This window comes from Oncorhynchus kisutch, unplaced genomic scaffold (genome assembly GCF_002021735.2).
Source record: "Oncorhynchus kisutch isolate 150728-3 unplaced genomic scaffold, Okis_V2 Okis07a-Okis12b_hom, whole genome shotgun sequence".
In the NCBI taxonomy this organism is placed as follows: Eukaryota; Metazoa; Chordata; class Actinopteri; order Salmoniformes; family Salmonidae; genus Oncorhynchus; species Oncorhynchus kisutch.
Window position 1 is genome coordinate 13068225 of NW_022261984.1, and position 27505 is coordinate 13095729.

Sequence of the window (27505 nt, forward strand, 5' to 3'; positions counted from 1 at the left end):
TTTTTATTGTTGTTGTTGTTAATTGAACTTGTATTTATTGAAATGGAATTGAGAGAGTAAGGAAACAGTCAAGGAAATGTGTTTGTGTTTTGGTGGGAGGGGGGGGGGGGGGGTTATGATTTACAAGAACACCATGTTATAATGAAAGTGGAAGTTTCCATGACACAGATTGAGACTTAGAGGGGGTTCCCAGGTGTTGGAACAGTGCATACATTCATCCCAGTTTAGGGAGGTTTTTTTTGAGTCATGAGAAATTTCCCTCGAATATACCTATAAAATGATCTATAGAAGTACCTATAAAAAACGGGATGGAGCTAAGCACAGGGGACCTGGGGAAGGAATTCACCGTTCAGCAGGACAATAACCTACAACACAAGGCCAAATATACACTGGAGTTGGTTACCAAGACGACAGTGAATGTTTGTGGTCAAGTGGTCAGTTTTGAAAGTCTATGGCAAGACGAGAAAACGGCTGTCTAGCCGTGAGGCCCAACATCTTGACAGAGCTTAAAGAATTATAAAAAAAATATTAAAACGGACTAATATTGTACAATTCTGTTGTGTAAAGCTCTTAGAGATGTACCCAAGATGCACAGCTGTAATGGCTCTTAGAGATTTACCCAAGATGCACAGCTGTAATGACTCTTAGAGATGTACCCAAGATGCACAGCTGTAATGACTCTTAGAGATTTACCCAAGATGCACAGCTGTAATGACTCTTAGAGATTTACCCAAGATGCACAGCTGTAATGACTCTTAGAGATGTACCCAAGATGTACAGCTGTAATGGCTCTTAGAGATTTACCCAAGATGCACAGCTGTAATGACTCTTAGAGATGTACCCAAGATGCACAGCTGTAATGACTCTTAGAGATTTACCCAAGATGTACAGCTGTAATGACTCTTAGAGATGTACCCAAGATGCACAGCTGTAATGACTCTTTAGAGATGTACCCAAGATGCACAGCTGTAATGACTCTTAGAGATTTACCCAAGATGCACAGCTGTAATGACTCTTAGAGATTTACCCAAGATGCACAGCTGTAATGACTCTTAGAGATTTACCCAAGATGCACAGCTGTAATGACTCTTAGAGATGTACCCAAGATGCACAGCTGTAATGACTCTTAGAGATTTACCCAAGATGTACAGCTGTAATGGCTCTTAGAGATTTACCCAAGATGCACAGCTGTAATGGCTCTTAGAGATGTACCCAAGATGCACAGCTGTAATGACTCTTAGAGATTTACCCAAGATGCACAGCTGTAATAACTCTTAGAGATTTACCCAAGATGCACAGCTGTAATGACTCTTAGAGATTTACCCAAGATGCACAGCTGTAATGACTCTTAGAGATTTACCCAAGATGCACAGCTGTAATGACTCTTAGAGATGTACCCAAGATGTACAGCTGTAATGGCTCTTAGAGATTTACCCAAGATGCACAGCTGTAATGACTCTTAGAGATGTACCCAAGATGCACAGCTGTAATGACTCTTAGAGATGTACCCAAGATGCACAGCTGTAATGAATCTTAGAGATGTACCCAAGATGCACAGCTGTAATGACTCTGAGATTTACCCAAGATGCACAGCTGTAATGACTCTTAGAGATTTACCCAAGATGCACAGCTGTAATGGCTCTTAGAGATTTACCCAAGATGTACAGCTGTAATGGCTCTTAGAGATTTACCCAAGATGCACAGCTGTAATGACTCTTAGAGATGTACCCAAGATGCACAGCTGTAATGACTCTTAGAGATTTACCCAAGATGTACAGCTGTAATGACTCTTAGAGATGTACCCAAGATGCACAGCTGTAATGACTCTTAGAGATGTACCCAAGATGCACAGCTGTAATGACTCTTAGAGATTTACCCAAGATGCACAGCTGTAATGACTCTTAGAGATTTACCCAAGATGCACAGCTGTAATGGCTCTTAGAGATTTACCCAAGATGCACAGCTGTAATGACTCTTAGAGATTTACCCAAGATGCACAGCTGTAATGGCTCTTAGAGATTTACCCAAGATGCACAGCTGTAATGGCTCTTAGAGATTTACCCAAGATGCACAGCTGTAATGGCTCTTAGAGATTTACCCAAGATGCACAGCTGTAATGGCTCTTAGAGATTTACCCAAGATGCACAGCTGTAATGACTCTTAGAGATTTACCCAAGATGCACAGCTGTAATGACTCTTAGAGATGTACCCAAGATGCACAGCTGTAATGACTCTTAGAGATGTACCCAAGATGTACAGCTGTAATGGCTCTTAGAGATTTACCCAAGATGCACAGCTGTAATGGCTCTTAGAGATGTACCCAAGATGCACAGCTGTAATGACTCTTAGAGATTTACCCAAGATGCACAGCTGTAATAACTCTTAGAGATTTACCCAAGATGCACAGCTGTGATGACTCTTAGAGATTTACCCAAGATGCACAGCTGTAATGACTCTTAGAGATTTACCCAAGATGCACAGCTGTAATGACTCTTAGAGATGTACCCAAGATGTACAGCTGTAATGGCTCTTAGAGATTTACCCAAGATGCACAGCTGTAATGACTCTTAGAGATGTACCCAAGATGCACAGCTGTAATGACTCTTAGAGATTTACCCAAGATGTACAGCTGTAATGACTCTTAGAGATGTACCCAAGATGCACAGCTGTAATGACTCTTAGAGATGTACCCAAGATGCACAGCTGTAATGACTCTTAGAGATTTACCCAAGATGCACAGCTGTAATGACTCTTAGAGATTTACCCAAGATGCACAGCTGTAATGACTCTTAGAGATTTACCCAAGATGCACAGCTGTAATGACTCTTAGAGATGTACCCAAGATGCACAGCTGTAATGACTCTTAGAGATTTACCCAAGATGTACAGCTGTAATGACTCTTAGAGATGTACCCAAGATGCACAGCTGTAATGACTCTTAGAGATGTACCCAAGATGCACAGCTGTAATGACTCTTAGAGATTTACCCAAGATGCACAGCTGTAATGGCTCTTAGAGATTTACCCAAGATGCACAGCTGTAATGGCTCTTAGAGATTTACCCAAGATGCACAGCTGTAATGACTCTTAGAGATTTACCCAAGATGCACAGCTGTAATGGCTCTTAGAGATTTACCCAAGATGCACAGCTGTAATGGCTCTTAGAGATTTACCCAAGATGCACAGCTGTAATGGCTCTTAGAGATTTACCCAAGATGCACAGCTGTAATGGCTCTTAGAGATTTACCCAAGATGCACAGCTGTAATGACTCTTAGAGATTTACCCAAGATGTACAGCTGTAATGGCTCTTAGAGATTTACCCAAGATGCACAGCTGTAATGACTCTTAGAGATGTACCCAAGATGCACAGCTGTAATGACTCTTAGAGATGTACCCAAGATGTACAGCTGTAATGGCTCTTAGAGATTTACCCAAGATGCACAGCTGTAATGGCTCTTAGAGATGTACCCAAGATGCACAGCTGTAATGACTCTTAGAGATTTACCCAAGATGCACAGCTGTAATAACTCTTAGAGATTTACCCAAGATGCACAGCTGTAATGGCTCTTAGAGATTTACCCAAGATGCACAGCTGTAATGACTCTTAGAGATTTACCCAAGATGCACAGCTGTAATGACTCTTAGAGATTTACCCAAGATTCACAGCTGTAATGACTCTTAGAGATTTACCCAAGATGTACAGCTGTAATGGCTCTTAGAGATTTACCCAAGATGCACAGCTGTAATGACTCTTAGAGATTTACCCAAGATGCACAGCTGTAATGACTCTTAGAGATTTACCCAAGATTCACAGCTGTAATGACTCTTAGAGATTTACCCAAGATGTACAGCTGTAATGGCTCTTAGAGATTTACCCAAGATGCACAGCTGTAATAACTCTTAGAGATATACCCAAGATGTACAGCTGTAATGGCTCTTAGAGATTTACCCAAGATGCACAGCTGTAATGACTCTTAGAGATTTACCCAAGATGCACAGCTGTAATGGCTCTTAGAGATTTACCCAAGATGCACAGCTGTAATAACTCTTAGAGATTTACCCAAGATGCACAGCTGTAATAACTCTTAGAGATTTACCCAAGATGCACAGCTGTAATGACTCTTAGAGATGTACCCAAGATGTACAGCTGTAATGGCTCTTAGAGATTTACCCAAGATGCACAGCTGTAATGACTCTTAGAGATGTACCCAAGATGCACAGCTGTAATGACTCTTAGAGATGTACCCAAGATGCACAGCTGTAATGACTCTTAGAGATGTACCCAAGATGTACAGCTGTAATGGCTCTTAGAGATTTACCCAAGATGCACAGCTGTAATGACTCTTAGAGATGTACCCAAGATGCACAGCTGTAATGACTCTTAGAGATTTACCCAAGATGTACAGCTGTAATGACTCTTAGAGATGTACCCAAGATGCACAGCTGTAATGACTCTTAGAGATTTACCCAAGATGCACAGCTGTAATGACTCTTAGAGATGTACCCAAGATGCACAGCTGTAATGACTCTTAGAGATGTACCCAAGATGCACAGCTGTAATGACTCTTAGAGATGTACCCAAGATGCACAGCTGTAATGACTCTTAGAGATTTACCCAAGATGCACAGCTGTAATAACTCTTAGAGATTTACCCAAGATGCACAGCTGTAATGGCTCTTAGAGATTTACCCAAGATGCACAGCTGTAATGACTCTTAGAGATTTACCCAAGATGCACAGCTGTAATGACTCTTAGAGATTTACCCAAGATTCACAGCTGTAATGACTCTTAGAGATTTACCCAAGATGTACAGCTGTAATGGCTCTTAGAGATTTACCCAAGATGCACAGCTGTAATGACTCTTAGAGATTTACCCAAGATGCACAGCTGTAATGACTCTTAGAGATTTACCCAAGATTCACAGCTGTAATGACTCTTAGAGATTTACCCAAGATGTACAGCTGTAATGGCTCTTAGAGATTTACCCAAGATGCACAGCTGTAATAACTCTTAGAGATATACCCAAGATGTACAGCTGTAATGGCTCTTAGAGATTTACCCAAGATGCACAGCTGTAATGACTCTTAGAGATTTACCCAAGATGCACAGCTGTAATGGCTCTTAGAGATTTACCCAAGATGCACAGCTGTAATAACTCTTAGAGATTTACCCAAGATGCACAGCTGTAATAACTCTTAGAGATTTACCCAAGATGCACAGCTGTAATGACTCTTAGAGATGTACCCAAGATGTACAGCTGTAATGGCTCTTAGAGATTTACCCAAGATGCACAGCTGTAATGACTCTTAGAGATGTACCCAAGATGCACAGCTGTAATGACTCTTAGAGATGTACCCAAGATGCACAGCTGTAATGACTCTTAGAGATGTACCCAAGATGTACAGCTGTAATGGCTCTTAGAGATTTACCCAAGATGCACAGCTGTAATGACTCTTAGAGATGTACCCAAGATGCACAGCTGTAATGACTCTTAGAGATTTACCCAAGATGTACAGCTGTAATGACTCTTAGAGATGTACCCAAGATGCACAGCTGTAATGACTCTTAGAGATTTACCCAAGATGCACAGCTGTAATGACTCTTAGAGATGTACCCAAGATGCACAGCTGTAATGACTCTTAGAGATGTACCCAAGATGCACAGCTGTAATGACTCTTAGAGATGTACCCAAGATGCACAGCTGTAATGACTCTTAGAGATGTACCCAAGATGCACAGCTGTAATGACTCTTAGAGATTTACCCAAGATTTACAGCTGTAATGGCTCTTAGAGATTTACCCAAGATGCACAGCTGTAATGACTCTTAGAGATGTACCCAAGATGCACAGCTGTAATGACTCTTAGAGATGTACCCAAGATGCACAGCTGTAATGACTCTTAGAGATGTACCCAAGATGCACAGCTGTAATGACTCTTAGAGATGTACCCAAGATGCACAGCTGTAATGACTCTTAGAGATGTACCCAAGATGCACAGCTGTAATGACTCTTAGAGATTTACCCAAGATGCACAGCTGTAATGACTCTTAGAGATGTACCCAAGATGCACAGCTGTAATGACTCTTAGAGATTTACCCAAGATGCACAGCTGTAATCACTGCCAAGGGGTTTCTAACATGTATTGACTCCAGGGAGCTGAATACTTATAGAACAACTATATTTTAGGAATTTAATGTATATCCATCTAAAATAAATATATATATTCGTCCCACTTTGACATTACACAGTATTTTGTTTAGATTGATTTAATTGAAAATTTAATTTAATTAATTTAATTTAATGTTTAAAAAAATGTAAACATTTTTTTTTGTCAACAATTTGAATCCCACTTTGCAACACCATAACATGTGAAGAAACCCAAGGGGTCTGAATACCGTTTTTAAGGCTTTGTATATATATATTCTGCTTTTGCTGGTTAGGTCTCGTCTTTTTGTCTATGTATTTATGGGGGGGGGGGGGGACTTTCGGTTACCCAATGAATCTGTAGATACGTCTATTATAGAAGACAGAAGACTCGTCTTTTTGTCTATGTATTTTTGGGGGGGACTTTCGGTTACCCAATGAATCTGTAGATAAGTCTATTATAGAAGACGGAAGACTCGTCTTTTTGTCTATGTATTTTTTGGGGGGGACTTTCGGTTACCCAATGCATCTGTAGATACGTCTATTATAGAAGACAGAAGACTCGTCTTTTTGTCTATGTATTTTTTTGGGGGGGACTTTCGGTTACTCAATGAATCTGTAGCTCCGTCTATTATAGAAAACGGAAAACATAGATCACGTGGTTTAAAAGAAACAGAGCGGGTCGCTGGCTTTATCTATTTCCACAATTCCCCGGCACGTGTAAATATCCTCCTTCAATTCGTTTGAGTGTCTTGTTGTATTATAGTTTTGCTAAATTATTTTCTATTTTTATTCAATTGAGCTTTTATTTGTGTAGTGTTTTATTCACTTAAATGCATTGTGGGTAGTCCATCATGCGTAGGCTATATGACAAATACACTAACTAATAACGAAAGCTGAAGTTCACGGTTCCACGTAAACCATAGCCCTTCTCATATACGGGCTATATATATAACATACATGATGACAGAAACTCGTCCCTCGCTCTACTGCTGCTGTCAAAACAAAACTGACTGCGGTTGGTCCGGCGGATGATGAATGAGGAGAGGTTTGATAATCCCATTTATAGCAGTGGTCCAATGGGCCTCACCGAAGGAGACCGGGAATCCTTACGGAAACCATGCAACCGAACTCACCTCTCAGGTAAGTAACGTCTAACGTTCAGCCTGCTGCACAGACCCCATAGACCCTCTACTATCATCGTAAATGAAGATATAATTATTTTGCCATATCTAATCCATGTATATTACGCTACTTACCATGGTGGGGACAGTAGTCTATGTGCTATTCTTACTACATTACCCAACATGTTTTACCTCAGATTGGTGATGTTAGTATGTGTATAGTCAACACGATGACACTTGATCAATTGCTTGAAATTGATCAATATATTTGGTTTTGTACTGTTGATTTAGCGCTAGGGGTCGCAGCTATCACTTTCTTTCTCAAATGTCACGGATAATTCAGGAAAACCCATTTTGGTGATTTCTGGTATATTCAAACCCGTTTTGGTGATTTCTGGTATATCCAAATCCATCAGTCACATCACGTTTTTGCACTCATTCAGCAGTTTTTACCCGAATAAGTACAATACCATTAGAAATTAATGTTGAAAGTTCAATTAATATTTCAAAAAATGCTGTTGCTTCCTGTTGACAACACACTGATAAATAGCCCAGTGTCAAATCCGTTTTAAAGTGTCCAAATCAATAACCAATACGCAGAAACAGTTTGTAATATATCGAAAACCTCAAATGTACCATCAACGCAACAGTAGTATAAAAAAAAGATGGACGACATAAGAGTTCAGAGTTCAAAAACGCCACCGTGGCGCATCGATGAGAATACCGAGGAAATTAGGAGATGAAGCGGGAATCCAAATAGTGGGGTTTTATTGCGCACAGTCACAGGAACACACGAGGTGGAAAGGTAGCAGGATAACGTTGTGGTTTACCGGGGAAATACAAGAGATCAATATGTTTAACAAACAATCATAACTGAAAAGTATCAATTAAAACTGGACAAACCACTGTGTCTTACATGCTGGACTGGCAGGAAACTGTACTTAAGTCACTTGGAAGCAGCAAATATGTAACCGATGTGAAATGGCTAGCTCGTCAGCGGTAGTGCGCGCGAATATCGTTTAAATCGGTGACGTCACTCGCTCATGAGACCTTGAAGTAGTTGTTACCCCTTTGCTCTGCAAGGGCCGCGGCTTTTTTTGTGGAGCGATGGGGTAACGATGCTTCGTGGGTGACTGTTGTGGATGTGTCCGAACCCATGGTAGGGGCGAGGAGAGGAACCCATGGTAGGGGCGAGGAGAGGAACCCATGGTAGGGGCGAGGAGAGGAACCCATGGTAGGGGCGAGGAGAGGGACGGACGCAATACTGTCACAATCACATATAAACTTTTAACATCAACTGTAAAGGATCAATTAAAACAGGACCAAACTGTGTCTTACATGCTGGACTGGCAGGAAACTGTACTTAAATCATATACACTTTAACATCAACTGTAAAGGATCAATTAAAACAGGACCAAACTGTGTCTTACATGCTGGACTGGCAGGAAACTGTACTTAAATCATATACACTTTAACATCAACTGTAAAGGATCAATTAAAACAGGACCAAACTGTGTCTTACATGCTGGACTGGCAGGAAACTGTACTTAAATCATATACACTTTAACATCAACTGTAAAGGATCAATTAAAACAGGACCAAACTGTGTCTTACATGCTGGACTGGCAGGAAACTGTACTTAAATCATATACACTTTAACATCAACTGAAAATTATGTTAGTTACGCCTGTCCTTCAATAACGAAAGGTTCTCAATTTTCAAATCACACACAACATGGAAAGGAAACCCCGTTGTTTTGTCAACTGGTAATAAAATCACTAATTGATTAGGGAGGAAATATACACTATTAAAAATAACAGCTCCAAAAACCAAACGGATCCTGGCAGTAATGTGTTAGAGGACAATTTGGAGAAGACAGCTAGATCCATTTTGAAGTGTTGCATTTAGATTCAAGTGGGTGGGCCAACGTGGTTAGTGTAATGCAAGTGGGTGGGCCAACGTGGTTAGTGTAATGCAAGTGGGTGGGCCAACGTGGTTAGTGTAATGCAAGTGGGTGGGCCAACGTGGTTAGTGTAATGCAAGTGGGTGGGCCAACGTGGTTAGTGTAATGCAAGTGGGTGGGCCAACGTGGTTAGTGTAATGCAAGTGGGTGGGCCAACGTGGTTAGTGTAATGCAAGTGGGTGGGCCAACGTGGTTAGTGTAATGCAGTGGGTGGCCAACGTGGTTAGTGTAATGCAAGTGGGTGGGCCAACGTGGTTAGTGTAATGCAAGTGGGTGGGCCAACGTGGTTAGTGTAATGCAAGTGGGTGGGCCAACGTGGTTAGTGTAATGCAAGTGGGTGGGCCAACGTGGTTAGTGTAATGCAAGTGGGTGGGCCAACGTGGTTAGTGTAATGCAAGTGGGTGGGCCAACCGTGGTTAGTGTAATGCAAGTGGGTGGGCCAACGTGGTTAGTGTAATGCAAGTGGGTGGGCCAACGTGGTTAGTGTAATGCAAGTGGGTGGGCCAACGTGGTTAGTGTAATGCAAGTGGGTGGGCCAACGTGGTTAGTGTAATGCAAGTGGGTGGGCCAACGTGGTTAGTGTAATGCAAGTGGGTGGGCTTATTGTAATGCAAGTGGGGCAACCGTGGTTAGTGTAATGCAAGTGGGTGGGCCAACGTGGTTAGTGTAATGCAAGTGGGTGGGCCAACGTGGTTAGTGTAATGCAAGTGGGTGGGCCACGTGGTTAGTGTAATGGCAAGTGGGTGGGCCAACGTGGTTAGTGTAATGCAAGTGGGTGGGCCAACGTGGTTAGTGTAATGCCAAGTGGGTGGGCCAACGTGGTAGTGTAATGCAAGTGGGTGGGCCAACGTGGTTAGTGTAATGCAAGTGGGTGGGCCAACGTGGTTAGTGTAATGCAAGTGGGTGGGCCAACGTGGTTAGTGTAATGCAAGTGGGTGGGCCAACGTGGTTAAGTGTAATGCAAGTGGGTGGGCCAACGTGGTTAGTGTAATGCCAAGTGGGTGGGCCACGTGGTTAGTGTAATGCAAGTGGGTGGGCCAACGTGGTTAGTGTAATGCAAGTGGGTGGGCCAACGTGGTTAGTGTAATGCAAGTGGGTGGGCCAACGTGGTTAGTGTAATGCAAGTGGGTGGGCCAACGTGGTTAGTTGTAATGCAAGTGGGTGGGCCAACGTGGTTAGTGTAATGCAAGTGGGTGGGCCAACGTGGTTTAGTGTAATGCAAGTGGGTGGGCCAACTTGGTTAGTGTAATGCAAGTGGGTGGGCCAACGTGGTTAGTGTAATGCAAGTGGGTGGGCCAACGTGGTTAGTGTAATGCAGTGGGTGGGCCAACGTGGTTAGTGTAATGCAAGTGGGTGGCCAACGTGGTTAGTGTAATGCAAGTGGGTGGGCCAACGTGGTTAGTGTAATGCAAGTGGGTGGGCCAACGTGGTTAGTGTAATGCAAGTGGGTGGGCCAACGTGGTTGTGTAATGCAAGTGGGTGGGCCAACGTGGTTAGGTACTGCAAGTGGGTGGGCCAACGTGGTTAGTGTAATGCAAGTGGGTGGGCCAACGTGTTAGTGTAATGCAAGTGGGTGGGCCAACGTGGTTAGTGTAATGCAAGTGGGTGGGCCAACGTGGTTAGTGTAATGCAAGTGGGTGGGCCAACGTGGTTAGTGTAATGCAAGTGGGTGGGCAACGTGGTTAGTGTAATGCAAGTGGGTGGGCCAACGTGGTTAGTGTAATGCAAGTGGGTGGCCAACGTGGTTAGTGTAATGCAAGTGGGGTGGGCCAACGTGGTTAGTGTAATGCAAGTGGGGTGGGCCAACGTGGTTAGTGTAATGCAAGTGGGTGGGCCAACGTGGTTAGTGTAATGCAAGTGGGGTGGGCCAACGGTGGTTAGTGTAATGCAAGTGGGTGGGCCAACGTGGTTAGTGTAATGCAAGTGGGTGGGCCAACGTGGTTAGTGTAATGCAAGTGGGTGGGCCAACGTGGTTAGTGTAATGCAAGTGGGTGGGCCAACGTGGTTAGTGTAATGCAAGTGGGTGGGGCCAACGTGGTTAGTGTAATGCAAGTGGGTGGGCCAACGTGGTTAGTGTAATGCAAGTGGGTGGCCAACGTGGTTAGTGTAATGCAAGTGGGTGGCCAACGTGGTTAGTGTAATGCAAGTGGGTGGGCCAACGTGGTTAGTGTAATGCAAGTGGGTGGGCCAACGTGGTTAGTGTAATGCAAGTGGGTGGGCCAACGTGGTTAGTGTAATGCAAGTGGGTGGGCCAACGTGGTTAGTGTAATGCAAGTGGGTGGGCCAACGTGGTTAGTGTAATGCAAGTGGGTGGGCCAACGTTAAGTGTATTCAGTTGGTGTCAACGTGGTTATCAAGTGGGTGGGCCAACGTGGTTAGTGTAATGCAAGTGGGTGGGCCAACGTGGTTAGTGTAATGCAAGGGGGGGCCAACGTGGTTAGTGTAATGCAAGTGGGTGGGCCAACGTGGTTAGTGTAATGCAAGTGGGTGGGCCAACGTGGTTAGTGTAATGCAAGTGGGTGGGCCAACGTGGTTAGTGTAATGCAAGTGGGTGGGCCAACGTGGTTAGTGTAATGCAAGTGGGTGGGCCAACGTGGTTAGTGTAATGCAAGTGGGTGGGCCAACGTGGTTAGTGTAATGCAAGTGGGTGGGCCAACGTGGTTAGTGTAATGCAAGTGGGTGGGCCAACGTGGTTAGTGTAATGCAAGTGGGTGGGCCAACGTGGTTAGTGTAATGCAAGTGGGTGGGCCAACGTGGTTAGTGTAATGCAAGTGGGTGGGCCAACGTGGTTAGTGTAATGCAAGTGGGTGGGCCAACGTGGTTAGTGTAATGCAAGTGGGTGGGCCAACGTGGTTAGTGTAATGCAAGTGGGTGGGCCAACGTGGTTAGTGTAATGCAGTGGGTGGGCCAACGTGGTTAGTGTAATGCAACACTGTTTTTGTTAATCACTTCCATCGATATCACGCTGAAATCAATAGAACACGGGGCACATATTTGCGGTGTAGCGCTGTTTAAAACTAACACTAATTAAAGGTCACGTTGAAACGTGGAATATCCCATAACCGCGGGAAGTAGGGGTGCTGAAACGCCACCTGAAAAATCATAATAAAATAGATATACATTTTTAAAAAACGATTTAAAAAAATATATTTTCCCCCCCAAAAAAGTAGTGCACTGGGCCTTTACTAGTCCTGTATTAGTGGACCGATATAGCCCTCTGTAGTGAAGGGCAATTTTTTAAAACAATTACATCTCAGTCCCCCTTCACCCCAAAACGACCTGGCTACTATGGTATAACCCTATACATTGTTGATATGTTTGGGTTGACTTGCTCATATCAAGCAACAGCCAGTTTGTATAACTGTAAAAATAAACCACTAGTGGACTCGTTTTATGAATGCTTGGATCGTGAAACTGAAATAGATTGGTAGCTAGTTGGTGAGGCTTTTGATTTATTTACCAGTTAATTAACCTGAAGCTGGAATTCCCAAGTTGTTCGGTGCTTTACCGCTCATGCCGGCGAGCAAACTAAACAGACGGCTCCGCAGCGCATCAGTGTGACGTTACACATCTGACCTAAACTCATAAATATGAATGTCTTTGCCTCGGGCTGTCCTACGAAAGGAAATTTCCCATAAGGGACGCTAGTTGCATGGAGGATTTAGCAACGGTAACAACCACCGGGGTAACAAGCGAGCACGCTCATTTTTCAACACATATTAAGGAAAATAGATTAAGTATGTTTCTGAATGCTGCACCAGGCTTCATTGTTGACAATATGACTGAGCGTCGAAGATTACGGTTCGATTTGAACAGGGCGCAACTTCCGCAACGGTTTCGCCCGTCACATTTACGGGCCGTAGCCCGGTTTAACCCGGGGCAGCTTAATCGAATTCCCTCGTTGAAACCATGTATACATATTGCATTGGTTAGTACAAAGTAATATGTATGATTATATAAAGTTATTGGTCAGTCTGTTAAAATCAATTGGTCAGATTTCCCCAACTCACTTAACCAATCACATCATGTTTGGTTTTTGTATTCCTGGTTGTGTTTGGTCCCAAAGGTTTAGAAACAAAAAAAAACTGTTCTCCAACAGTTGAATTTAATCTTCACTTCAACTTTCAACATTACTACTACATGCATTGAAACAATCAATTGTGTGTTTGTGTGTCCACCTCAGGTTCCGAATGCTTAAGAAGACACTACATACTACTGCTGTGTGTGGTAGTAGTGGGGTGTACTGTGGCTGTCATAAGTCTGTTTGCCCAGAAAAACTATCAAATTGCACAGCGACAGCAGTCAAATATGGAACCCTCTGCGGCAGAGAGAGAAGAGATGAAGTCTCTGAAATCAGAGGACTACAGCGTTCTTCTAAATATGATTTTAAAGCAGGGTAAGTTCAGCTCTTTCAGTATTTGTATATCTCTTTTTCACAGTACCACACCTAAACCTCCGACCACACCTAAACCTCCTACCACACCTAAACCTCCTACCACACCTAAACCTCCTACCACACCTAAACCTCCTACCACACCTAAACCCTCCTACCACACCTAAACCTCCTACCACACCTAAACCTCCTACCACACCTAAACCTCCTACCACACCTAAACCTCCTACCACACCTAAACCTCCTACCTCCTACCACACCTAAACCTCCTACCACACCTAAACCTCCTACCACACCTAAACCTCCTACCACACCTAAACCTCCTACCACACCTAAACCCTCCTACCACACCTAAACACCTCCTACCCCCCTCAACCTCCTACCACCTAAAACTCTACCACGCCTAAACACCCTACCACACCTAACACACCTACCACGCCTAAACACCCTACCACGCCTAAACACCCTACCACGCCTAAACACCCCTACCACACCTAAACACCCTACCACACCTAAAACACCCTACCACGCCTAAACACCCTACCACGCCTAACCTCCTACCACGCCTAAACACCCTACCACAGCCTAAACACCCTACCACGCCTAAACCTCCTACCACGCCTACCAACTCCGTTACCACGCCCTAAACACCCTACCACACCTAAACCTCCTACCACACCTAAACCTCCTACCACACCTAAAACCTCCTACCACAACCTAAACTCCTACCACACCTAAACCTCCTACCACACCTAAACCTCCTACCACGCCAAACCATCCTACCACGCCATAAACATCCTACCTCCTACCACACCTAAACCTCCTACCACACCTAAACCTCCTACCACACCTAAACCTCCTACCACACCTAAACCTCTACCACACCTAAACCTCCTACCACGCCTAAACATCCTACCACGCCTAAAACATCCTACCACGCCTAAACCTCCTACCCACACCTAAACCTCCGACCACACCTAAACCTCCTACCACACCTAAACATCCTACCACACCTAAACGCTCCTACCTCCTACCACACCTAAACCCTCCTACCACACCTAAAACCTCCTACCACACCTAAAACTCCTACCACGCCTAAACACCCTACCACGCTAACACCCTACCACGCCTAAACACCCTACCACACCTAAACACCCTACCACACCTAAACACCCTACCACACCTAAACACCCTACCACACCCTAAACCTCCTACCACGCCTAAACCTCCTACCACGCCTAACACCCTAACCACGCCTAAATCTCCTACCACGCCTAAACCTCCTACCACGCCTAAACCTCCTACCACGCCTAAACATCCTACCACACCTAAACCTCCTACCACACCTAAACATCCTACCACACCTAAACCTCCTACCTCCTACCACACCTAAACCTCCTACCTCCTACCACACCTAAACCTCCTACCACACCTAAACATCCTACCACGCCTAAACATCCTACCACGCCTAAACCTCCTACCACACCTAAACCTCCTACCACACCTAAATCTCCTACCACACCTAAACCTCCTACCACACCTAAACCTCCTACCACACCTAAACCTCCTACCACACCTAAACATCCTACCACACCTAAACATCCTACCACACCTAAACATCCTACCTCCTACCACACCTAAACATCCTACCACACCTAAACCTCCTACCACACCTAAACCTCCTACCACACCTAAACATCCTACCACGCCTAAACATCTTACCACGCCTAAACCTCCTACCACGCCTAAACATCCTACCACACCTAAACCTCCTACCTCCTACCACACCTAAACCCTCCTACCACACCTAAACACCCTACCACACCTAAACCTCCTACCACACCTAAACCTCCTACCACGCCTAAACCTCCTACCACAAAACCATCTCTCCTTTGTCGATAGTTTGTCAAGAATTGTATTTCAGAAAAAATATTTCTGTCTTTATTGATCATACTGTGATCATAATCACTTGAACTATACGACTACTGTATATTAACATGTTACCTGCAGTGTAGTAATTGCATTTCATGATCACTTGTTTATTTAAAAATATATATATATTGTTATGTTTCTTTTGCTATATTTGTGACAAGTCTTCTACTCTGTATCTAATCTGTCTCCAGAAGGGTAGAGGTTTATCAACTCCAGTTTGTACTACATCTCTATCTAATCTCCTACTCTCTACTCTGTATCTAATCTGTCTCCAGAAGGGTGGAGGTTTATCAACTCCAGTTTGTACTACATCTCTATCTAATCTCCTACTCTCTACTCTGTATCTAATCTGTCTCCAGAAGGGTGGAGGTTTATCAACTCCAGTTTGTACTACATCTCTATCTAATCTCCTACTCTCTACTCTGTATCTAATCTGTCTCCAGAAGGGTGGAGGTTTATCAACTCCAGTTTGTACTACATCTCTATCTAATCTGTCTCCAGAAGGGTGGAGGTTTATCAACTCCAGTTTGTACTACATCTCTATCTAATCTCCTACTCTCTACTCTGTATCTAATCTGTCTCCAGAAGGGTGGAGGTTTATCAACTCCAGTTTGTACTACATCTCTATCTAATCTCCTACTCTCTACTCTGTATCTAATCTGTCTCCAGAAGGGTGGAGGTTTATCAACTCCAGTTTGTACTACATCTCTATCTAATCTCCTACTCTCTACTCTGTATCTAATCTGTCTCCAGAAGGGTGGAGGTTTATCAACTCCAGTTTGTACTACATCTCTATCTAATCTCCTACTCTCTACTCTGTATCTAATCTGTCTCCAGAAGGGTGGAGGTTTATCAACTCCAGTTTGTACTACATCTCTATCTAATCTCCTACTCTCTACTCTGTATCTAATCTGTCTCCAGAAGGGTGGAGGTTTATCAACTCCAGTTTGTACTACATCTCTATCTAATCTCCTACTCTCTACTCTGTATCTAATCTGTCTCCAGAAGGGTGGAGGTTTATCAACTCCAGTTTGTACTACATCTCTATCTAATCTCCTACTCTCTACTCTGTATCTAATCTGTCTCCAGAAGGGTGGAGGTTTATCAACTCCAGTTTGTACTACATCTCTATCTAATCTCCTACTCTCTACTCTGTATCTAATCTGTCTCCAGAAGGGTGGAGGTTTATCAACTCCAGTTTGTACTACATCTCTATCTAATCTCCTACTCTCTACTCTGTATCTAATCTGTCTCCAGAAGGGTGGAGGTTTATCAACTCCAGTTTGTACTACATCTCTATCTAATCTCCTACTCTCTACTCTGTATCTAATCTGTCTCCAGAAGGGTGGAGGTTTATCAACTCCAGTTTGTACTACATCTCTATCTAATCTCCTACTCTCTACTCTGTATCTAATCTGTCTCCAGAAGGGTGGAGGTTTATCAACTCCAGTTTGTACTACATCTCTATCTAATCTCCTACTCTCTACTCTGTATCTAATCTGTCTCCAGAAGGGTGGAGGTTTATCAACTCCAGTTTGTACTACATCTCTATCTAATCTCCTACTCTCTACTCTGTATCTAATCTGTCTCCAGAAGGGTGGAGGTTTATCAACTCCAGTTTGTACTACATCTCTATCTAATCTCCTACTCTCTACTCTGTATCTAATCTGTCTCCAGAAGGGTGGAGGTTTATCAACTCCAGTTTGTACTACATCTCTATCTAATCTCCTACTCTCTACTCTGTATCTAATCTGTCTCCAGAAGGGTGGAAGTATATCAACTCCAGTTTGTACTACATCTCTATCTAATCTCCTACTCTCTACTCTGTATCTAATCTGTCTCCAGAAGGGTGGAGGTTTATCAACTCCAGTTTGTACTACATCTCTATCTAATCTGTCTCCAGAAGGGTGGAAGTATATCAACTCCAGTTTGTACTATATCTCTATCTAATCTCCTACTCTCTACTCTGTATCTAATCTGTCTCCAGAAGGGTGGAGGTTTATCAACTCCAGTTTGTACTACATCTCTATCTAATCTCCTACTCTCTACTCTGTATCTAATCTGTCTCCAGAAGGGTGGAGGTTTATCAACTCCAGTTTGTACTACATCTCTATCTAATCTCCTACTCTCTACATCTCTATCTAATCTGTCTCCAGAAGGGTGGAAGTATATCAACTCCAGTTTGTACTACATCTCTATCTAATCTCCTACTCTCTACTCTGTATCTAATCTGTCTCCAGAAGGGTGGAGGTTTATCAACTCCAGTTTGTACTACATCTCTATCTAATCTCCTACTCTCTACATCTCTATCTAATCTGTCTCCAGAAGGGTGGAAGTATATCAACTCCAGTTTGTACTACATGTCTACTGAGACCAAGTCCTGGGGTGAGAGCAGACCTTACTGCCAACGGAAGGGATTGGACCTGGTGACCATAAACAGCAAAGACGAAGAGGTGTGTTTTGCCTGTGTGTGTGTTTTGCCTGTGTGTGTGTGTGTGTTTTGCCTGCCTGTGTGTGTGTGTGTGTTTTGCCTGTGTGTGTGTGTGTGTGTTTTGCCTGTGTGTGTTTTGCCTGTGTGTGTGTGTGTGTTTTGCCTGCCTGTGTGTGTGTGTGTTTTGCCTGCCTGTGTGTGTGTGTGTGTTTTGCCTGTGTGTGTGTGTGTTTTGCCTGTGTGTGTGTGTGTTTTGCCTGTGTGTGTGTGTTTTGCCTGTGTGTGTGTGTTTTGCCTGCCTGTGTGTGTGTGTGTGTTTTTGCCTGTGTGTGTTTTGCCTGTGTGTGTTTTGCCTGTGTGTGTGTGTTTTGCCTGTGTGTGTTTTGCCTGTGTGTGTGTTTTGCCTGTGTGTGTTTTGCCTGTGTGTGTGTGTGTTTTGCCTGTGTGTGTTTTGCCTGTGTGTGTGTGTGTTTTGCCTGTGTGTGTGTGTGTGTGTGTTTTGCCTGTGTGTGTTTTGCCTGTGTGTGTGTGTGTTTTGCCTGTGGTGTGTGTTTTGCCTGTGTGTGTTTTGCCTGTGTGTGTTTTGCCTGTGTGTGTTTTGCCTGTGTGTGTGTGTTTTGCCTGCCTGTGTGTGTGTGTGTTTTGCCTGTGTGTGTTTTGCCTGCCTGTGTGTGTGTGTGTGTTTTGCCTGTGTGTGTTTTGCCTGCCTGTGTGTGTGTGTGTGTTTTGCCTGTGTGTGTGTGTGTTTTGCCTGTGTGTGTTTTGCCTGTGTGTGTGACTGAGCATCAGTCAGAGAGATCACATTCTAAGAGGCCAAATATGGAGAAGAGAAAAAAAGTCTGATTCTACCATTTATGTTATTGTTCATCACTAGGACTTTCTCCTTGACGTGGTCCGTGCAAAGAAATTGGATGTAGCCTGGATTGGTTTTTCTCCCAACAACACAAAGGAGATATCTACACGGTAAAGACATTTCACCATCGATCTAAAAGTATGACGGAGATTTGAACCTTTTTAGGGCATGAAGAAATCCAGAACGATTCTGATAATAATTGGCAGTGTTTTGTTCTCATAGGGTGAAGAGAGGTGTGGGGTCAGAAGAAGGTGCTCAGGAAGAGGACTGTGCTACGCTTACGGTATATGAGACACCTGCAGTGAAAGAACTAACCGGGGGACAATGTGGGACAAAGAAATACTGTATTTGTGAAAAATACCTGGATGTCAAATACAATGTAAGCAAGAGAAACCGTTAACTGGTTCTTCTGAAAGGATTCGACTTCTTTTTAATGGAGGGAACAACTGCTAGCTTCAACTCTTCTTTTAAATGGAGGGAACAACTGCTAGCTTCAACTCTTCTTTTAAATGGAGGGAACAACTGCTAGCTTCAACTCGTCTTTTAAATGGAGGGAACAACTGCTAGCTTCAACTCGTCTTTTAAATGGAGGGAACGACTGCTAGCTTCAATGTTTCTTTTTAAATGGAGGGAACGACTGCTAGCTTCAATGTTTCTTTTTAAATGGAGGGAACAACTGCTAGCTTCAATGTTTCTTTTTAAATGGAGGGAACAACTGCTAGCTTCAACTTCTTTTTAATGGAGGGAACAACTGCTAGCTTCAATTTTTCTTTTTAAATGGAGGGAACAACTGCTAGCTTCAATTTTTCTTTTTAAATGGAGGGAACAACTGCTAGCTTCAACGTTTCTTTTTTAAATGGAGGGAACAACTGCATTTTCCAAGAAGCAACTGTTAGTCATTCCAGTTAGGTTGGTGAGGGTTTTTTACCCTGAAATACACATCTGCATCGTATATTAAGAAAAGTTAAAAGGGTAGTTTTCTGTGCTAGGAAAACCCCCCCCCTGCATTGTTCCAATACGCAAAAGCACTTTCAGTCAATAAGCTTTCCATTTTAGCCAGACAGTTTTCAACTGAAGTCAATGGGCAGATGGATTCAATGGGCAGATGGATAAAAACATTTATGTTTTTGTTTTAAAGTAAACAAAAATATTTCACGTAAAAACAACATTTAGTAAAACATTGTGTTTAGACGGGGGGCTGACAGAGCAGGGTAGGAACACACATCGTACACACACATCGTACACACACACACACACCACAACCTTACACACACACACACACACACACACACACACACACACACACACACACACACACACCATACACACACCTTACACACCTTACACACACCTTACACACCTTACACACACACACACCTTACACACCATACACCTTACACACACACCGTACACACACACACCGTACACACACACACCGTACACACACACACCTTCAGCCTCTCTCAAGTCATTGGTGAAGGGGTGAAGGACAATCAGCCTCCATCTATACACAATGTTTCACTAAATGTTTTTTGTTTGACATTACATTTTTCTTTTAAAACAACAGTTTTTTTTTAAAATCAGTCTGTCCATTGACTTCAGTTAACTAGCTAACGGGCTAAATCTGGCACACAAACTGCAATGTTGATTGATGTTCAAATGAAATTAAATTAAATGTAGTTTGTGCTACAAGGGTAGGCAACCCTGGTGGCTTGGATTTAGCCAATCACAGGGCTAAGATATATTTTATTAGTTCCTGTTATATTCCAGGAACAGGGTTTACCTTCCCCTGTACAGAAGAGAATGTGAGGTATTATAAATAATAACAGTTTTATTTTTTATATTTTTCATACTGTAAATAAAAATCCTTTATTTAATTCTTTACGATACTATTGTCCTGTGACACCAAGTCTGAATGTGATTTAATATTGGGGCGGCAGGTGGCCTGGTGGTTAGAGGAGGCGGGTAGCCTGGTGGTTAGAGGAGGCAGGTAGCCTGGTGGTTAGAGGAGGCAGGTAGCCTGGTGGTTAGAGGAGGCGGGTAGCCTGGTGGTTAGAGGAGGCGGGTAGCCTGGTGGTTAGAGGAGGCGGGTAGCCTGGTGGTTAGAGGAGGCAGGTAGCCTGGTGGTTAGAGGAGGCGGGTAGCCTGGTGGTTAGAGGAGGCGGGTAGCCTGGTGGTTAGAGGAGGCGGGTGGCCTGGCGGTTAGAGGAGGCGGGTAGCCTGGCGGTTAGAGGAGGCAGGTAGTCTAGTGGTTAGAGGAGGCGGGTAGCCTGGTGGTTAGAGGAGGCGGGTAGCCTGGTGGTTAGAGGAGGCGGGTGGCCTGGCGGTTAGAGGAGGCGGGTGGCCTGGCGGTTAGAGGAGGCGGGTGGCCTGGCGGTTAGAGGAGGCGGGTGGCCTGGCGGTTAGAGGAGGCGGGTAGCCTGGCGGTTAGAGGAGGCAGGTAGCCTGGCGGTTAGAGGAGGCGGGTAGCCTGGCGGTTAGAGGAGGCGGGTAGCCTAGCGGTTAGAGGAGGCGGGTAGCCTAGCGGTTAGAGGAGGCGGGTAGCCTAGCGGTTAGAGGAGGCGGGTAGCCTGGCGGTTAGAGGAGGCGGGTAGCCTGGTGGTTAGAGGAGGCGGGTGGCCTGGCGGTTAGAGGAGGCGGGTAGCCTGGCGGTTAGAGGAGGCGGGTAGCCTGGCGGTTAGAGGAGGCGGGTAGCCTGGCGGTTAGAGGAGGCGGGTGGCCTGGCGGTTAGAGGAGGCGGGTGGCCCGGCGGTTAGAGGAGGCGGGTAGCCCGGCGGTTAGAGGAGGCGGGTAGCCCGGCGGTTAGAGGAGGCGGGTAGCCCGGCGGTTAGAGGAGGCGGGTAGCCCGGCGGTTAGAGGAGGCGGGTAGCCCGGCGGTTAGAGGAGGCGGGTAGCCCGGCGGTTAGAGGAGGCGGGTAGCCCGGCGGTTAGAGGAGGCGGGTAGCCCGGCGGTTAGAGGAGGCGGGTAGCCCGGCGGTTAGAGGAGGCGGGTAGCCCGGCGGTTAGAGGAGGCGGGTAGCCCGGCGGTTAGAGGAGGCGGGTAGCCCGGCGGTTAGAGGAGGCGGGTAGCCCGGCGGTTAGAGGAGGCGGGTAGCCCGGCGGTTAGAGGAGGCGGGTAAGACCGGCGGTTAGAGGAGGCGGGTAGCCCGGCGGTTAGAGGAGGCGGGTAGCCCGGCGGTTAGAGGAGGCGGGTAGCCCGGCGGTTATGGAAAGAGCGGTAGCCCGCGGTTAGAGGAGGCGGGTAGCCGCGGCTGTTAGAGGAGGCGGGTAGCCCCGGCGGTTAGAGGAGGCGGGTAGCCCGGCGGTTAGAGGAGGCGGGTATAGCCCGGCGGTTAGAGGAGGCGGGTAGCCCGGCGGTTAGAGGCGGGTAGCCCGGCGGTTAGAGGAGGCGGGTAGCCCGGCGGTTAGAGGAGGCGGTAGCCCGGCGGTTAGAGGAGGGCGGGTAGCCGGCGGTTAGAGGAGGCGGTAGCCCGGCGGTTTAGAGGAGGCGGGTAGCCCGCGGTTTAGAGGAGGCGGTAGCCCGGCGGTTAGAGGAGGCGGGTAGCCCGGCGGTTAGAGGATGGCGGGTAGCCCGCGGTTAGAGAGGCGGGTAGCCCGGCGGTTAGAGGAGGCGGGTAGCCCGGCGGTTAGAGGAGGCGGTAGCCCGCGGTTAGAGGAGGCGGGTAGCCCGGCGAGTTAGAGGAGGCGGGTAGCCCGGCGGTTAGAGGAGGCGGGTAGCCCGGCGGTTAGAGGAGGCGGGTAGCCCGGCGGTTTAGAGGAGGGCGGGTAGCCCGGCGGTTAGAGGGGGTAGCACGGGTTAGAGAGGCGGGTAGCCCGCGGTAGAGGAGGCGGGTAGCCCGGGCGGTTAGAGGAGGCGGGCTAGCCCGGGCGGTTAGGAGGGCGGGTAGCCCGGCGTTAGAGGAGGCGGTAGCCCGGCGCGTTAGAGGAGGCGGGTAAGGCCCGGCGGTTTAGAGGGAGGCGGGTAGCCCGGCGGTTAGACGGAGGCGGGTAGCCGCGCGGGTAGAGGAGGCGGGTAGCCCGGCGGTTAGAGGAGGCGGGTAGCCCGGCGGTTAGAGGAGGCGGTAGCCCGGCGGTTAGAGGAGGCGGGTAGCCCGGCGGTTAGAGGAGGCGGGTAGCCCGGCGGGTTAGAGTAGGCGGGTAGCCACGGCGGTTAGAGGAGGAGGCGGGTAGCCCGGCGGTAGAGGAGTAGAGACGGCGGCGGGTTAGCCCCGGCGGTTATGAGGAGGCGGGTAGCCGCGGTACGGTTAGAGGAGGCGGGTAGCCCGGCGGTTAGAGGAGGCGGGTAGCCCGGCGTTAGAGGAGGCGGGTAGCCCGGCGGTTAGAGGAGGCGGGTAGCCCGGCGGTTAGAGGAGGCGGGTAGCCCGGCGGTTAGAGGAGGCGGGTAGCCCGGCGGTTAGAGGAGGCGGGTAGCCCGGCGGTTAGAGGAGGCGGGTAGCCCGGCGGTTAGAGGAGGCGGGTAGCCCGGCGGTTAGAGGAGGCGGGTAGCCCGGCGGTTAGAGGAGGCGGTAGCCCGGCGGTTAGAGGAGGCGGGTAGCCCGGCGGTTAGAGGAGGCGGGTAGCCCGGCGGTTAGAGGAGGCGGGTAGCCCGGCGGTTAGAGGAGGCGGGTAGCCCGGCGGTTAGAGGAGGCGGGTAGCCCGGCGGTTAGAGGAGGCGGGTAGCCCGGCGGTTAGAGGAGGGCGGGTAGCCCGGCGGTTAGAGGAGGCGGGTAGCCGGCGGTTAGAGGAGGCGGGTAGCCCGGCGGTTAGAGGAGGCGGGTAGCCCGGCGGTTAGAGGAGGCGGGTAGCCCGGCGGTTAGAGGAGGCGGTAGCCCGGCGGTTAGAGGAGGCGGGTAGCCCGGCGGTTAGAGGAGGCGGGTAGCCCGGCGGTTAGAGGAGGCGGGTAGCCCGGCGGTTAGAGGAGGCGGGTAGCCCGGCGGTTAGAGGAGGCGGGTAGCCCGGCGGTTAGAGGAGGCGGGTAGCCCGGCGGTTAGAGGAGGCGGGTAGCCCGGCGGTTAGAGGAGGCGGGTAGCCCGGCGGTTAGAGGAGGCGGGTAGCCCGGCGGTTAGAGGAGGCGGGTAGCCCGGCGGTTAGAGGAGGCGGGTAGCCCGGCGGTTAGGAGGCTGGTAGCCCGGCGGTTAGAGGAGGCGGGTAGCCCGGCGGTTAGAGGAGGCGGGTAGCCCGGCGGTTAGAGGAGGCGGGTAGCCCGGCGGTTAGAGGAGGCGGGTAGCGCCCGGCGGTTAGAGGAGGCGGGTAGCCCGGCGGTTAGAGGAGGCGGGTAGCCCGGCGGTTAGAGGAGGCGGGTAGCCCCGGCGGTTAGAGGAGGCGGGTAGCCCGGCGGTTAGAGGAGGCGGGTAGCCCGGCGGTTGAGGAGGCGGGTAGCCCGGCGGTTAGAGGAGGCGGGTAGCCTGGCGGTTAGAGCGTTGGACGAGAAATCGAAAGGTTGCAAAATCGAATCCCCGAGCTGACAAGGTAAAAACCTGTCATTCTGCCCCTGAACAAGGCAGTTAACCTACTGTCATTGTAAATATGAATTTGTTCTTAACTGACTTGCCTGGTTAAATAAAAAGGTACAAATAAATAAATATGTTGTGATTTGTTTATAATAACATATATAAATGTAGGATAAGGTTATGTAAAACAGAGTAAGCATGCTGTCAAACACAAATGTAACTTGTTCTTGTGAAAGGATACAATGTATTTATGGAGGGGGAAAACGATTAGCTACAATGTATTTATGGAGGGGAAAACGATTAGCTACAATGTATTTATGGAGGGGAAAACGATTAGCTACAATGTATTTATGGAGGGGAAAACGATTAGCTACAATGTATTTATGGAGGGGAAACGATTAGCTACAATGTATTTATGGAGGGGAAAACGATTAGCTACAATGTATTTATGGAGGGGAAAACGATTAGCTACAATGTATTTATGGAGGGGAAAACGATTAGCTACAATGTATTTCTGGAGGGGAAAACGATTAGCTACAATGTATTTCTGGAGGGGAAAACGATTAGCTACAATGTATTTCTGGAGGGGAAAACGATTAGCTACAATGTATTTATGGAGGGGAAAACGATTAGCTACAATGTATTTATGGAGGGGAAAACGATTAGCTACAATGTATTTATGGAGGGGGAAAATGATTAGCTACAATGTATTTATGGAGGGGGAAACGATTTGCCTCAGTCCTCTTGCCATTGTCTTTCGACGTCCGTCTGCAACTGGCAACGCTTCAGAACGACGCCACCTGTCGGAAAACAATGGCCCTCAAACACCTAGTGGTTCGGCCCTCAAACACCTAGTGGTTCGGCCCTCAAACACCTAGTGGTTCAGCCCCTAGTGGTTCAGCCCTCAAACACCTAGTGGTTCAGCCCCTAGTGGTTCAGCACCTAGTGGTTCAGCCCCTAGTGGTTCAGCCCCTAGTGGTTCAGCCCTCAAACACCTAGTGGTTCAGCCCCTAGTGGTTCAGCCCTCAAACACCTAGTGGTTCAGCCCTCAAACACCTAGTGGTTCAGCCCCTAGTGGTTCAGCCCTCAAACACCTAGTGGTTCAGCCCTCAAACACCTAGTGGTTCAGCCCCTAGTGGTTCAGCCCTCAAACACCTAGTGGTTCAGCCCCTAGTGGTTCAGCCCTCAAACATCTAGTGGTTCAGCCCCTAGTTGTTCCACTCATTTCACCCTTGCAAGAGAAACCAGACGTGATCATTCAGAAATGAAAAGGTGGTCACTGTGAATCTCTTAGTGTTGATGATGTTGCAGGGTAGAACTTTTATCTTTTTATTTTCTATAAAAACATAGAAATCTGCCATTTTCACATACTGGTATTATGCTGGAACAGACTGGTCAATATAAACAGCATACAGTATGTAGATACTGGTATTATGCTGAAACAGACTGGTCAATAGAAACAGCATACAGTATGTAGATACTGGTATTATGCTGGAACAGACTGGTCAATAGAAACAGCATACAGTATGTAGATACTGGTATTATGCTGGAACAGACTGGTCAATATAAACAGCATACAGTATGTAGATACTGGTATTATGCTGAAACAGACTGGTCAATAGAAACAGCATACAGTATGTAGATACTGGTATTATGCTGGAACAGACTGGTCAATAGAAACAGCATACAGTATGTAGATACTGGTATTATGCTGGAACAGACTGGTCAATAGAAACAGCATACAGTATGTAGACACTGGTATTATGCTGGAACAGACTGGTCACTATAAACAGCATACAGTATGTAGATACTGGTATTATGCTGAAACAGACTGGTCAATAGAAACAGCATACAGTATGCTGAAACAGACTGGTCACTATAAACAGCATACAGTATGTACAGTGCCTTGCGAAAGTATTCGGCCCCCTTGAACTTTGCGACCTTTTGCCACATTTCAGGCTTCAAACATAAAGATATAAAACTGTATTTTTTTGTGAAGAATCAACAACAAGTGGGACACAATCATGAAGTGGAACGACATTTATTGGATATTTCAAACTTTTTTAACAAATCAAAAACTGAAAAATTGGGCGTGCAAAATTATTCAGCCCCCTTAAGTTAAATACTTTGTAGCGCCACCTTTTGCTGCGATTACAGCTGTAAGTCGCTTGGGGTATGTCTCTATCAGTTTTGCACATCAAGAGACTGAAATTTGCGTGGTCAGACCAAGCTGCTTAAGACCCCCGGACCACGGCAGTTCACAACGCTCCAACAAGCCGGGAGTATACTTGATGGAAGCTTATTTTGTATAAAGCCTTCCCCCAAAACCATAGCCCTGACCTTAACCACTCAGAATGAATACCTAAACTAACCTTCCCCCAAAACCATAGCCCTGACCTTAACCACTCAGAATGAATACCTAAACTAACCTTCCTCCCAAACCATAGCCCTGACCTTAACCACTCAGAATGAATACCTAAACTAACCTTCCCCCAAACCATAGCCCTGACCTTAACCACTCAGAATGAATACCTAAACTAACTTTCCCCCAAACCATAGCCCTGACCTTAACCACTCAGAATGAATACCTAAACTAACCTTCCTCCCAAACCATAGCCCTGACCTTAACCACTCAGAATGAATACCTAAACTAACCCTTTTGTTTTAACCCTGTAACCATGTAGAATTAACCCTGTAACCATCCAGAATGAACCCTGTAACCATGCAGAATAAACCCTGTAACCATGCGGAATTAATCCTGTAACCACGCGGAATTAACCCTGTAATGAGTTAACCCTGTAATGAGTTAACCCTGTAATGAATTAACCCTGTAACCATGCAGAATTAACCCTGTAACCACGCGGAATTAACCCTGTAATGAATTAACCCTGTAATGAATTAACCCTGTAACCACGCGGAATTAACCCTGTAACCACGCGGAATTAACCCTGTAACCACGCGGAATTAACCCTGTAACCATGCGGAATTAACCCTGTAACCACGCGGAATTAACCCTGTAACCACGCAGAATTAACCCTGTAACCACGCAGAATTAACCCTGTAACCACGCAGACCCTGTAACCATCCAGAATTAACCCTGTAACCATGCAGAATTAACCCTGTAACCATGCAGAATTAACCCTGTAACCATGCAGAATCAACCCTGTAACCATGCAGAATTAACCCTGTAACCATGCAGAATTAACCCTGTAACCACGCAGAATTAACCCTGTAACCA

General features: G+C 46.5%; 2 protein-coding genes across 3 annotated transcripts in view; one reads left to right on the top strand and one right to left on the bottom strand.

Moving 5' to 3' along the window:
- Positions 1-27505, bottom strand: part of LOC116360108 (mast/stem cell growth factor receptor kita) — a 99124-nt gene that overhangs the window by 29365 nt on the left and 42254 nt on the right. The gene's annotated exons all lie outside the window — the stretch shown is intronic.
- LOC116360109 (killer cell lectin-like receptor subfamily B member 1B allele B) lies at positions 6771-20411 on the top strand. Its single transcript, XM_031814732.1, has 5 exons — positions 6771-7285; positions 13413-13625; positions 17880-18007; positions 18860-18948; positions 19061-20411. The coding sequence occupies exons 1-5, from the start codon at positions 7174-7176 to the stop codon at positions 19236-19238; spliced, it is 720 nt and encodes a 239-aa protein (XP_031670592.1). The 5' UTR covers positions 6771-7173; the 3' UTR covers positions 19239-20411.